At 40.2% G+C, this 14,049-nt stretch overlaps 1 protein-coding gene across 1 annotated transcript in view; it reads left to right on the forward strand.

The window, feature by feature from the left end:
- Positions 1-13,583, forward strand: part of CACNG2 (calcium voltage-gated channel auxiliary subunit gamma 2) — a 167,305-nt gene extending 153,722 nt beyond the window's left edge. The window contains exons 3-4 of the mRNA XM_088456876.1: positions 11,505-11,645; positions 12,945-13,583. Coding sequence (XP_088313002.1) covers positions 11,505-11,645; positions 12,945-13,474 — 671 coding nt within the window. The 3' untranslated portion in view covers positions 13,475-13,583. The remainder of the gene's footprint in view (positions 1-11,504; positions 11,646-12,944) is intronic.
- Positions 13,584-14,049: the final 466 nt, after the last annotated feature.

A 14,049-nucleotide genomic window follows, 5' to 3' on the forward strand; every position in this document is an offset into this window, starting at 1 on the left:
TATTCGAGAAAATCTTAGGGGTTTGCAAGCCCTTAGCATTTCTAGGTGGAGACTGGGAAGTGATCTAAAGTGATTGCAAAAAGGAGCCATTTCATGGGCATGTTAGGAGAGTGTCACAGGCTGAATGCTGCTGCGTTCTCAATTGTAAATACAATGCTTCAGAGTCCACGCTTAAGCCGCCCATACACGGTGCGATATGCACCTTGCGACGCAACCCAACATATCAGGTGGTCCCTGACACATGGGGCGATCCGCTGCCCGATCGCCCAATATGCGGCACCCCCCTCCCCCACTCGCATAGCGCTGCATGGGATCGTACATCGCATCCCCAGATAACTTAACATGCAGAAAGATCTGGAGGTGCGATGTACCACCCCACGGGAGCACGCACTGGCCGATATCATGTCCACACACGGTACGATATAGCAGCGATATCGTACCAATCCATCGGATCGGCTGCTATATCGCACCATGTATGGGCACCTTAAGTTGGATAAGAAGAATGTAGCTATAGTATACCGTAGGCTGCCGCAAATGTTGATGGTCGTTGTTGCTTCGATGTTGGTGTGTTTACACACTAAATGGCAAATGCACAGACCACACAGCCTGACAGTAGGCATCTCACTGCTCGTAGACTCCATCGCACTGTCCAGCACAAAGGGAAGGCTGAGATTAGCATTTGCATATTCCCTCACCCGCTATTGCGATAGCTGCTGCGAGTGCGGCTGCATTACCTACTATCTCTGAATCAGGCGCAGTGTCTGGAGTCTCTGCAGATGTCCTTTGATGCAGAGTATTGCAATTTTAAACAGTTCAGAAATCTGACAACGTCAGTGGCGTCATGTAAAAGTCACACCTGTCTTTCTTTAAAGCATAGATGTTTAGTTCAGGCAAGATAAGGATTATGGTAATCTCACCAATAAACCTAAACGTGTAAGTTCTCTAAAGGTGTTGAAACCTCAAGTATATAACCTCTATTTGTTAAACATTACAAAAATGGCAAGTAATATTTAACTACGGCAGCTCTGCATGTTTTAACTTTTTCTTCTATTGTACTGGGTTCATGGCAACTTTTTGAAACAATTATTCCAATACATTGTCTTTTGGAATCTGTAGCTATCTAAAAAATATACTATATACAAAAAAAGTGGTAAACTACTTTAGGAAAAATTCTGAAGGTTGTAAAAACGAAAAGTCCCAAAGGTCAAATAATTTACTTGTGCAGCCACCTGAAAAAAGAAGGACCACCTAATCCTCCAACTGAAAGAATACAAATAAAATCAGGTCTAGGGCTCAGCTTAGTTCCAAATAGGTATAATATTAACTAAATTACAGAGATGACAAAATGTCCATGCACGTGATGTACATGGAAATTCTGCCAATCCCGGAAGTCAAAGTAGTCATCCACGAACCCTTGAAACAGCCTGGATACTTATATTACTCTATGTTCTTTTTCTTATGAACACCACTCTATCCTTTTACATTGTCACTGTTTTATTACTTGAATAAAGACTTTTAGAAGATGAAAAATGATAGTTCTGTTTTAATGAAGGTGCATCAATCTATGGCAATTCTTTTTCTTCTTCTTCTTCTTGTAACTTTGCAACTTGCTAATTGTCAAATGATAGCACCCCCTTATTGCATATATCTGACAATCAACTCGTGAATTTTTGAGGGGCATCCCAATAACTATATATATATATATATATATATATATATATATTATATATTCCAACAAGAATAGGGACCAGTGCGGATTAGTGAGCTTTTATACGTGCAGCACACATTCACGACAGTCCCACCTCGCAGCCAATCAGTTAGGCACAGCAGGCCCTACATGCCCATCACCCATTCATGACTGGCCAAGACAGATGTGGGGAGGAGAGTGTCAGCAGAGGGCTCCATTGTAAGAGGCGCCATGGCGCTAGGCTGGGGAATACGGACCAGTTCACCATACAGTTCGTAGGACGGTGAGGGGAGAGACAAGCGACTTCTCGAACGATAGGTCTAATACTAGTATATATTAAAACTCTATTTGAGTTGTGTATACATATGTTAATATAAATTCCCTGTCTATAATTTTCTGAATTTTACCTTGCTGGATGGCAAATTCGGCAGGACTGTGATAGCATATTCCATAGTTATAGAATTTAAGCGGACTTTGGGCCTCATTCAGAGCTGGCTATAAAAGCAAGTTACAGCGTTACTTGCTCTTCACTAATTGTACATGCACGTCTTTCAGGCAAGCTTAACTTTTGACTCCTTTCATCAAGGGGGCTACAATGGGAAATGAACTGGGTATGTAGACGCAACCAAAGTACAGTAAGGGCAGGTCAATGCGAAATGCGCCTGAATTGCTGTCACCATAGCACAAATGTGTCTTCTTGGAGGGACAAGACTTCTGCATACTCAAATCTTATTGTCAGCCGCAGGCTGTGTCTAATTGGTCGAATGTGTCTAAGACACACCCAATAATGCAAATTAAGTAAAACTGTAGCAGCTCTGATTTAAAAGCAATACTATAATGTACTGAGTACTTGTTTTTAAAACAAATTGTGTTTGATACTCGTTTTGTGAAAGCGAATGGTACTCATGTTTATTAGTATGTACTTAAAAAAAGTTTTAATTTTATATTTGCATCTGGTTCATTTTGCTTATAACAGACTCTAAACTAGTTGAGTTCTTATTATTGCATTATCCGACCATTTACTGCAATGTGCATTAATTATGTACTGTGTTTTTTAGCAATACCTGTACTCATAGCCAAGCTACACCTCTTTTTGTATTCCTGGTGCATATGCTCTTGTAGCTTGCTTGGCGAAGGGAGGTGCTTTTGCTGTACATGCGGAGTTGGTCGCTTCTTGTGTTTGCAACCATCTCTGAATAGATCGCAAAATGCAATTATTAACCAGGCCGCATTTGCGTTTGCGTCCAACTCTGAATAAGGCCCTTATCGTGGGGCATTTATGATCACAAATCATAATAATAATGATCTCAAAGCCTCTTTTCTCTGTTGTGACTTCAGGTGGTGGTTTTGTTTTAAGTTTTAGGCTTGACAATATGACATGTTTGGCTTAGTGGTAGCAGTTTGCTGGATAGTTTGGAGTGTTCCCTATGTATAACAATCTAGTCTCAAGTAATTGAGGATTTCAGCACCAACATAACATATAGTGTACTAGTATTTTAGACCTGTCATTACCTCATAACCTGTGTCTTGGTGATACCAAAAATATTACAGTGAAAGTAATGGCTGGCACCTGGCACCTTCAGGGGGCGTATGGCTCTGTAGCCACTGGCTGAACCTGGAATGCACCCATCATTTATTTAGCTCTTGAAGCTCATTTATATATTGTGTCCAGGAATGACAAGTCTCACTTGGATCCAATATGAGGAGCAAGAGTACAGTACTACAGAAGATGATGGTGCTTTTCTCCTAGGAATAGGAGGAACCACTAAATTATCCAGCTTTTCCCATCAGTAGCAACATTTAGCATATTCATATTCTCTTGATACATTAAAGTACACAATTAGAAAACCGGCACGTGTCAAAAAAAATGCCTTTTGGGATGTAGGGTTGAAACTCTGCAGTTTACAAAGAAAACCCTTATAGGACGGAATTGGTATGATTTACCGCCGGACCCCTGGCCGGCGGTTCAAATCCCGATAGCGGCAGCCTGACAAGGATGAAAATCCCGATCATCCCCAGGTAAGTATTCACTAACCTATTCCCCCACCCTAACCCTCCTTTAGGGTGCCTAACCCTAACCTTCCCCCCCAGTGCCTAACCCTAATCCCCCCTTCCCCGCCACCTAAATCTAAGTCCCCTGGGGGGTGCCTAACCCTAAATCCCCCCCGGTGGTGCCTAACCCTCCCTCCCCCTAGCCTAACTCTAACCTCCCGGGGGGGTGCCTAACCCTAAATCCCCCCCGGGAGCCCTAACCCTCCCCCCTGCGCGGCTGTCCGCAGCAGCGCCCGGCATCACTTCGATCAGGATGCCGGGTGCCGGTCCGGCGTCGGTAAAATGACAGGCGTCTAGATGTAGACGCCGGTCATTTAACCCTCGCCGGGATTAAGCAGTTGGGAAGCCGGCTGTCGTGATTAGGTCCGCCGGCTTCCCGACTGCATACCTACAGAACCTGTTATGAATTACACCTTGATGTACAGTATACCGCAAAACACCTTGGTCTTGCACACATAATGCTTAGCCTATGCCTCCTCTCCACACCTGGGAGCCTTTACAAACTGATATTGCACCTCACTGTCCATAGAAGTTCTATAGAACTTGTTCTGTAATGTCACTTCATAGTCCAAACTCTTATCAATTGAATGAAACTTCCCTTTTTTTGTTCTATAATATTGTTTGGTTTACTCCAATTTATGCCTTAAATAAACCATAAGGGTGAGAGGACATGGAGTCTCCCTTTGTTTCAGGTTTGGTATATCTAGTCTCATTTTCATAATGTCATCATTCATCATGTCAACTCGATAATGTCGACATGGCCTTAATGTCGATATTGACCATGCATGTGTTGATATTATTGATGTCGACAGTTTGCTACCGACATTGTGATTGCTGACATTGTGACTGCATACCTTTATTACATGTATAACACTTGTGTGCGTTAAGCTTTTTATTACATTGCTTTGAGTACGTATGGAAATGCGCTTTCCTACCAAAGCGCTATAATTTGAATGGAGTCCGTTAAATCAAGAGACAATTTGCAGCTGCACTCACCACTTGTATAAAGACTGTCCCATGCGCAGCGCACTATGTAAACAAAATAAAGTTTTATCCAAAGCACAAATGCAATTTTTCTTTCTGTCCAGGTAGATGAGGACACATGCTACAGGTGATTTCAACAGAAGGAAGTTCCAGTGTCTAGTTATGAAACTAGTTTATCCCTGACCAGAATTTGAGTAGTGAGGGGCAAATCCAGACCATGTCAAAGAAAGTACCAGGTTCAATATCACAACAGGTACAACTGTCCCAATCTGTTAAAAAATGTTGAGAAGGATTCCTCTATGGTCGCACTCAAAATAAAGGAGACAACCTCCTTCCTAAACAGTACCCACGTAACTGGCTGGGGCCAATTTAGAGAAAGTAAAACTGAGTGTAGACCCAAACCAAGTGAAGAACTGTACAAATTTGTACACACACTGCCTAGCCTTACACGTATTGCGAGTTTTGCCACAACCCTTGAGCCACCATTACCAAAAATAGGAAAAAAAGTTCAACAAGAAACATTTTATGTTCATATTTTTTTACACCTGCCATAAAACCAGTTTGGTCTGGATAGACTATTTAAGAAAATACTGCATTAAGTCTTATTGCTAATAATTATTTTTAGGGTCATCACAATTTAATAATGACATTATGATTCACTCTTCTCAAGGCTTTTTCCCAGTTGTAAAAATAAACAGTACCATTACAGACTCAGTAGTGATTATGACAAATTATTTAGCCTCAATTACTGCTTTAAGCATTCAAAGGAGGTGAGTGATAAAATTACTATTGAGGAATAAAAATAACGACAGTAGTTTCAACATTCAACCTCTAACTCTGTAAAAGGGGCCTTCTCTACCTATAGTGTGCAATTTTGTGAGGATTGTTACTCACAAACAATCCAGATCCTCATCTAAATAGCCAGCTGTAGAAGAGCATAAACCATCCGTATCTAAGTAGCCAGCTCTAGAAGAGTGTAAACTATCCAGATTTAAATAGCCATCTAGAAAAGTGATAAAATAGACAGATATAAATAGCTGGCTCTAGAAGAGTATAAACCATATAGCTATAAATAGCCAGCTCTAGAAGACTATAAAACATAGAGATCTAAATAGCTCACAGTAGAAGATTAGAATCCATCTAAATAGCTGGCTCTATGAGAGCATAAACCCTCCAGATCTAAATAGCTGGTTCAAGAAGAGTATAAACCATTCAGATCTAAATAGCCAGCTCTAGAAGAGTATAAACCATTCATATATAAATAGCCAACTTTAGAAGTGGAAAAACCATTCATATTTAGCTGGTTCTAGAAAAGTATAAACCATCCAGATCTAAATAACTGTCTCCAGAAGAGTATAAACCATCCAGATCTAAATAGCCGGTTCTAGAAGACTATAAATCATACAAATATAAATAGCCTGCTCTAGAAGAGAATAAACCATCTAGATCTAAATATCTGGCTCTGGAAGAGTATGAACCATCCAGATCTAAATAGCTAAGTTTTGGAAGAGTAACTATAAGCCATCCAGATCTAAATAGCTGGATCTAGAAGATAATAAACAATCCAGATCAAAATATCTGACACTAGTGCCAGCTCTAGAAGAGTATATACCCTCCATGGCTGCAACATAGCTAAATTAAAAATGATCAACTGAAAGCTATATCCTAGAAATTCTGGTTAAGCGTCAAGAAAGCAAACCTATGTCCATTATTATGTTCTGGTCTATACATTCTTTGAGAAACATGTAACAACTTCTTCCTATATCTCTTGATGCATATTAAGATTGTGAATTATGAAATTTAAGCAGCTCTGGCCATAGCCTCAGTATCGTCAGCAACTTTATGCCTTCCCCAAACTGGACCTTTATTTCTCAATATATGAAAATTTATCCTTCCACCATAAAGTCATAAACTCTTGATGTATATTAAGATTGTGAATTATGAAATTTTAAGCAGCTCCAGACTTTATGATGGAAGAATAAATGGCTTATATAAGCCATTGGATATGGTTTTAAGTTTATACCTATCCCTACACACCGGGGATGATACATACTATCATTGCACTGGTCCAGCAATGTTGAGGTCAAAGACTGTAAAGTAAAGGTAGGGAGGGGATGGGGGAAGGAGATTTGGTAGTATTAGGCTTGATTTGGTAGTATTAAAATAGCAGAGATTTTCTACAGTACCAAACACCAGACTAAAAGTTTATATGGCGGAGTCCAGGCTAACAAATTCAGTGACTAAGGTGGAAATCTATTCAGGAAGGGACAAGCACATCATTAAAGTTGTCCATGTACAAAATTGGGGCTGTAGATAAGGTCACCAATTTGGAGGTCATAATGTTAAATAGTTGTATGCTAAATGGGTGAGGAACATATCTGTTAACAATTATGATGAGCAGGACCAGTAAAATCATGCAGCACTTTAAGTACTGTATATTAGGCAAAATGATCAGCGTGAACTAAAATCAGGTCAAAATCAACATTCTTTTTGACTCAGAGAGATGCCTCTCTAGAATGAGTAGAGTAAGTAGCATGAGATGCCCAGGACTCAGGCTCACCAGATGTCTTTAACAAGAGCAGCATGTGCGAGCTAAGCCTTTTAACATGCTGAAACATCAAGGCCCATTAAAAATTGAGCACCCTAATGTTCCATGAAGCTATATGTGTAGGAGACATAATCTGGTTAGAAAATAGGCAGGACATAAGGTACAGTAAACAGCACAGTGTGCTTTGCATAACAAAATAATTTGAGCAGTTAACATTTGCATGACATATCGAAATGTCATTAAACATTAAAACAAAACGCAATAACATATGCAGCAACAAACCTCATGTGACCCTTTTCTTCCCTGCTTATTAACCTAAACTCTGATGAGCCTATAGCAACTAAGGACCTAATTCTGAGATGGGAGTAAAGCAAAAAAGTTACTTTGCATCTGGAACAAACCATGTTGCACTGCAAGGGGTGCAAATACATTTATTAGTTTTGCATGCAGCCCACAAATGCTGCCAGCTTTATTTTTATCATGCATCTTAGATTTAAATTTGAACATCTCAAATCTACATCTCTCTGCATATTTTACATCTGCCCCACCTGCAGTGCAACATGGTTTGCCAAGGTGCAAAGTTACTGGCTTTACTCCCATCTCAGTATCAGGACCTCAATGTGGTAACACAAACTATGTAAAAAACAAGTCTAATGACGTATGAGATTTTTGGCAAGAGGATTCATCACCAAAACTAGTACATATAGCAGTACAGGAAAAAGCATTTTTTTTCACAGTCCAGGATCAGTGAGAAAGCTTTCATAGTGTGCAACCAGTATTGTGCCTCTTCCAGTGTAGAAATGACATTTTATGTTCACCAACTGAGACCATAGCATATGGGATTTTTCCTTTCTCAGGTCACATAGAGAAGTAAAGTAGCCCACTGCATCTGCAATACAACTGAATAATGGGGGTAAATGGAGATCCTATAATTGTCAGTCAAGACATCATTAAGCTTGGTGAGCTCTATCTAGTTGAGTCAGGATTGCTCTCTCTGAAATGTAGTAGCTTAGCAGTAGGGCCTTCAAGTAGTAGGGGTCTTACACAGTGGTGGCTCCAGAGGTGGGGCTGCAGCACAGTCCAAAATTCAAATAGGGGAGCCACACCAACTGCCGGTGAGTCCCGGCCGATGATGTTTGGCAGTGTTTGGGGTGACAGTTGGTGTGGGGCCCCTATTTGAATTTTGAACTGCACTGCAACCCCACCTCTGGAGCCGCAACTGGAAAACTGCACACGGCTTTGCCAAAACTGATTTTTCTAATATATCTGCTTTCCATTTTAGCAATTTTTTGGGACGCACAATAAGGGAGTGTTTATGCTTTCTAGTGCTCACACTGTACTACATTTCTACCAGCAGGGTGACAGCAATAGGATCAAATGCAGGATAATTTAAATCCCTTGGTAGCTCTATAGGTCTGTGTCCACATCTCTTGGTTTATCAAAACCCTCCAAAGTGGTATTTACCTTTGCACAAAAGGATCTCAGCCCCAAACAGTGGATCACATGGGGTATGCTCAGGTGAACTTCTAAACAGTCAGTGTTTCAGCACAATGAAATTGATGCATTTGCACAAAAAATGCGCACGGGCCTCTGCATGTTTTATAGCTTGTAAGTCCCACAATTGTTAACACGAGTATGTGAATACCCATTGATTCCAACCATAGGTAATTGTTTTATATTTTAGGTACAATCAACGAGAATTGATTTCTTAAACCATGCAATCTATTTTGCTACTTTACAATTATGTTTAAATAGGCTGAATTAAGTTGAAATACAAATTTCAAATTAATATTGAATTTTCAAGAACCAGATGGATGCAAACTATGATATGGTAATAAAGATTGTTGTTGTTGGTTTTTCTGTTAATTCTGTAATTAAATTGTCATATACCTTTAAAAGTGTGTTCACCTTCGTACCTTCAATAGTTTATCCATGCATAAAACTTGAAAGCCAGCTATTTTTTTTTTAATTGGTCCCTACACAACCTACTGTACAGTGAATTTAAACAGTTTTTATCCCCTTTGGCAGTGTTCACCATTTTTTTTTCTACAATATGGAATTATAATGGATCTATTTGTGAATTCTTGCCATTGATCAACAGAAAATAATAGGTGATATCAAATGAAGAAAATAAGGGGTCAATTCAATTGTTTGCGAAAGGGTGCGTTGTGCCATTGCCACAGAATTAAATGCTGGCAATGGCACTGCATCTCGCACCCCTCGCGGCCCGTTCCGAGCCCGAATTCGCATAATTTTGCTCGGAGCCCTATGCGGCTTTTGTCGTGATGACTTGCAAACACGGGATCATCGCAGACAATTGGATTGAGCACTAATGCCGCATACACGCTAGACGATATGCAAAGCATGTTTTTAAATAAATACTAATAAAAACAAACAACAATTGTTTACAAAAGTATTTAATATCTCCTGAGGTCACAAAATAATTGATCGGAGTCCATTTGTATACAGTATGTCAGTGTAAATTGCTCTAAAATAAATGCACCAGTCTGTAAGAGATCCTGTAGTTGGTTAGTACATTGTTAAACAAGAGTTTTATCATGAGGATCTAAAAACTTTCAAAGCAAATCAAATAAAAAGTTATTGAATACCACCAATCAGGGAAGTGAAGAAGACTGTTCAAAGACTTTTAATATATCCTGTAATACTGACAAGACTATCAGTAAAATGGGGGCTATTATGGCACAAATCAATTAGTCTATAACATATTACACCAAAATGGAGGAAAGAAAGGACACTAAAAGACCTATAGCAACTCTGACAGTGTTACAGTCTACTGTGGGAGACAATATCCATGGGACAACAATAGCCTAGACACTTCACAAAGCTGTGCTTTATGTGAGGGGGCAAAATTAAATCTATTGTTGGAAAAAACTCCCCTACATATTTCTGCATGACTGTGGGAGACCAAAAGTAAACTTTTTGGCCTTATCATGCTTGGGACAAGCCTAATAAACTATTCTACCTACTGTGAAGAAAAAATGGAGGGACAAAATGCTAATTTCCCCACTTCCGGGACAGGGAAAATTTACAAAAATAAATGTAGCAAGAAAATCTGCTGCACTCTGCACACAACTTAGGACTTGGGAGAAGATGTTTTTTCAATCAGGACAAAGCTTACTTTAATAGCCACTTTTAAATGACATAAATACCAAAAAAAAAGGATGCCCTGGAGTGGCCCAGTAAAAGCACAGACCTTAATCCCAGTGACAATCTGTGGAATGATTTTGAAATTGCAGTTCAGTAATGTTCCCCATGCAACCTGATGGAAGAAGAGCAAAACTACAAAGAAGAATGTGTAAACATTTGCAGTATACAGATGCACACAAATAGACTCACAGCTGTCACTGCAACTAAAGGCACTTTTACAAGTGTTAAATTAAATTAAGGAAGGTGGTTGTTGGAGAGAGTTTTTAAATTTGACATTACAAACTAATGCATGTTGATCAGTGGCAAGGATTCCAAAATTCACTAAGAACATAAAATGTGAAAAATGCCAGATAGTGTAAATATTTATATAGCTAATGTATATGACTACAAGCACATCTTAGTGCATTTTCCAATATTCAGCATACTGTATTTTTTATCCATTAAGTGGGCCTAAGTAGGACCAAATGGGTCTGTAGCCAAGATGCAAGTTTTGGCACCCCAGCTCCGCCCATAGTGCCCTAGCTTGAGACTATTCCATTATTCAATTGGCCACCATTTTGCACAGAAAGCACAACCCACTGCAATTTTGCAAGGACTCCATTTGCCAAAATGTTTTTAGAGGCCCATTTGCAGGCACCTCTGCAGTCCCTTTGTTGTAGTTCCCCCATTGCCACCAAAGGCGTTGAGAGGGGGTAGGGCGGATTCTAATAATCTGTGCCTGGGCTTTTTCAAACAGCCCTATGGGTGCCTGAGTCAGCTGCTTTTCGGAGTAGGAGTGGTTATACATCCCAGATTTGGCCAGGCCCACCATGGTCTCAATGTCCCTGATTGTTACCCACGTTCACAGTGCACATAGTCCTCCATAGCCAGTCACACAGCACAGAATCCGTGTTCAGACATATTTTGAAGATCTATTCTCATGAACAGCCTCCTCCTTCCCTATTGCCAGACGTTTGTGATAAACCCCTCACTGTCCAGCAGTAATATTGTGGTTTATTGTTGTGTGGATGTTCAAAGCTTAAACAGACATTTGCTCTTCGTGATCCTGTTACTCTCTCTCTACAGGAGCTGTGAGGGCTTCCAGTATATTCCCTATCCTCAGTGTGATCCTGCTCTTCATGGGAGGGCTTTGCATTGCAGCCAGCGAGTTCTACAAAACCCGACACAATATCATATTAAGCGCTGGCATCTTCTTTGTGTCTGCAGGTAACCAAAGTTAGTCCTTATCATGGAAAACAAGTAAGATATATACCTGAAATGACACTATGCTTAAAATGCCTGTTAAATAAGCTATTACATCCAACATGTGCTACAGTATAACATTAGTAAACTCTCTGAAATATTATGTATTTAGCGCTAAATTATGGTAGAGGAATAACGTTGGTAATCAGTGAAGCAGTGTACAAAATATACCACTATAAAATGGTGTCATATAATGTGACACTGATAACTGGGTCTTTTATTCAACACTGTACAGCAATCTGTCATGTCAAATAACCAAATTATGTGACAAGGTAATATATATATATATATAAAAAAAAAACATTTACTGCATGTTGGTAGTTTTTTTTTTTTTTCATATTTATATTTTTATTTCTTTGAAAACATTGGAAAATGTTTAACATTATTTGCAATTGTTCTTGCTGACAACTTAATTTCTTAACCCATGCTTCCCCTTAAAGTGTAACCATTGCCCAATGACACAGAATGCAGCCATTTTGTGTATTAAGCCAATATTCTAGAGAATGCAGCCTCTCATTTCACTAGTCATTTGAGTAAAGTATGAAGATACTATAATGAGTACACTCAGGGCCATATAATGTGTAAATACGCCAAGCAGAAATGCGTTAAACACACTGTAGTGGCTCCAGTTCACATTTTGCCACACATAAACCCCATTTCACATATGCCACAGTGCCTCGTAATGTAAACTCTATGTGGGGGCCCTCAAGTGTGCGTGGGCTCCAGTGTGACTGCTCTAGCCACCCTGTTGTTAAGCTGTCTCTGAGTACACTCCAATGCTCTGGTCACATGAGCAACACCAGTCACCCCTCTTCTATCTGCAATACATTTATCTGGAGACGGTGACTGGCAACGTTAGTGGACAATAGCAGGATAGGAGCAAGTTAGTCATTGTAGCCCAGTACCCTCATGGCAAGAAGCAGAGCAGCTGATTCAGGTCAGCTGGCATCCAAAGTGTCTAAACAGGGGGGGAAAAAATCGGATTTGCCAAGTGGGAAACTTTACGTTGCCGCCCCTAGGATGGTTCTCATTTAGACAAGGTTCTCGCCTTGCCTCCAACCCCATTTACAACACTAGTTACTAGTAATTTGATATGCTCAATAACGTTGACATATAAGCTATTTTATTGGTTTCCTACTCACATTTATGTATTTAAATAAATGCTATGCCCTTCATGTTTTACTCTCAATTCGATTATTTTAGTTTTGTATGTGGTTTGATCCCTTTTTCTCACTTTTTGTTTCCATTATATATGATCCACAGGCCTGAGCAACATCATTGGGATCATTGTCTACATATCAGCCAATGCAGGTGACCCTTCCAAAAGCGACTCAAAGAAGAACAGCTACTCATATGGCTGGTCCTTTTACTTTGGGGCCCTTTCCTTCATTATTGCCGAAATGGTGGGGGTGCTTGCTGTTCATATGTTCATTGACCGCCACAAACAGCTGAGGGCCACAGCACGGGCCACAGACTACCTCCAGTCCTCTGCAATCACTCGCATTCCAAGCTATCGCTACCGTTATCAGAGGCGCAGCCGGTCCAGCTCCCGGTCCACGGAGCCATCCCACTCCCGAGATGCCTCTCCTGTGGGCCTCAAGGGCTTCAACACCCTCCCCTCCACCGAGATCTCCATGTACACGCTGAGCCGCGACCCTCTCAAGTCGGCCGGTACTCCAACGGCCACTTATAACTCGGATAACAGCTTCCTCCAAGTTCATAACTGTATACCCAAAGATAATAAGGACTCTGCGCACACCAACACAGCCAATCGCAGGACCACCCCAGTATGAAACAGGATGGAGGAAGACAAGAAAGACAGAGGGATAGAACAAAGAGGGTCTGAAAGCTAAAGTAGTGTGGTCCAGAACAAGGGATCTGTGTATCAAGCTTTTGGCTGTAAAATAAACTTAAGAAATGACCCCTTTTGGTTCTAAACTAAGTTCCAAAACTGGTCCTTTTAGTTATGATTCAGACGCAAAAACTAAAAACAAAACATTTTAAATTATCTTTTGGTTTTAAAAATTAAAAAAAAACTCTTTTTAAAGTGGACCTAACTCAAGTTGAAACTGCAGCAGACTCTAGTACCCCAAACCCTCAGGATAACTTTGTTCACACATACAAGGCCCCACGCTCTCAGCACTGTGGGTTATAATTTTACATATATAGATATGGAGTACACATTTTCACAATCTAAATGGGTTTAAAACCAAGAACCAGAACTACTAAAGTGCATCAAGCTAACTCAAAACTTGAAGTCAGTGGAAAAACAAAACCAATGTGCTTCTTCCAGCTGAGCTGGATTAAAGTGAATTGTACAAGGCCATTAGACCGAGTCTGATACACAGATCCATATGTGTAAAAGACA

The sequence above is a fragment of the Taudactylus pleione genome, unplaced genomic scaffold, assembly GCF_031769625.1.
Source record: "Taudactylus pleione unplaced genomic scaffold, aTauple2 ptg000726l, whole genome shotgun sequence".
In the NCBI taxonomy this organism is placed as follows: domain Eukaryota; kingdom Metazoa; phylum Chordata; class Amphibia; order Anura; family Myobatrachidae; genus Taudactylus; species Taudactylus pleione.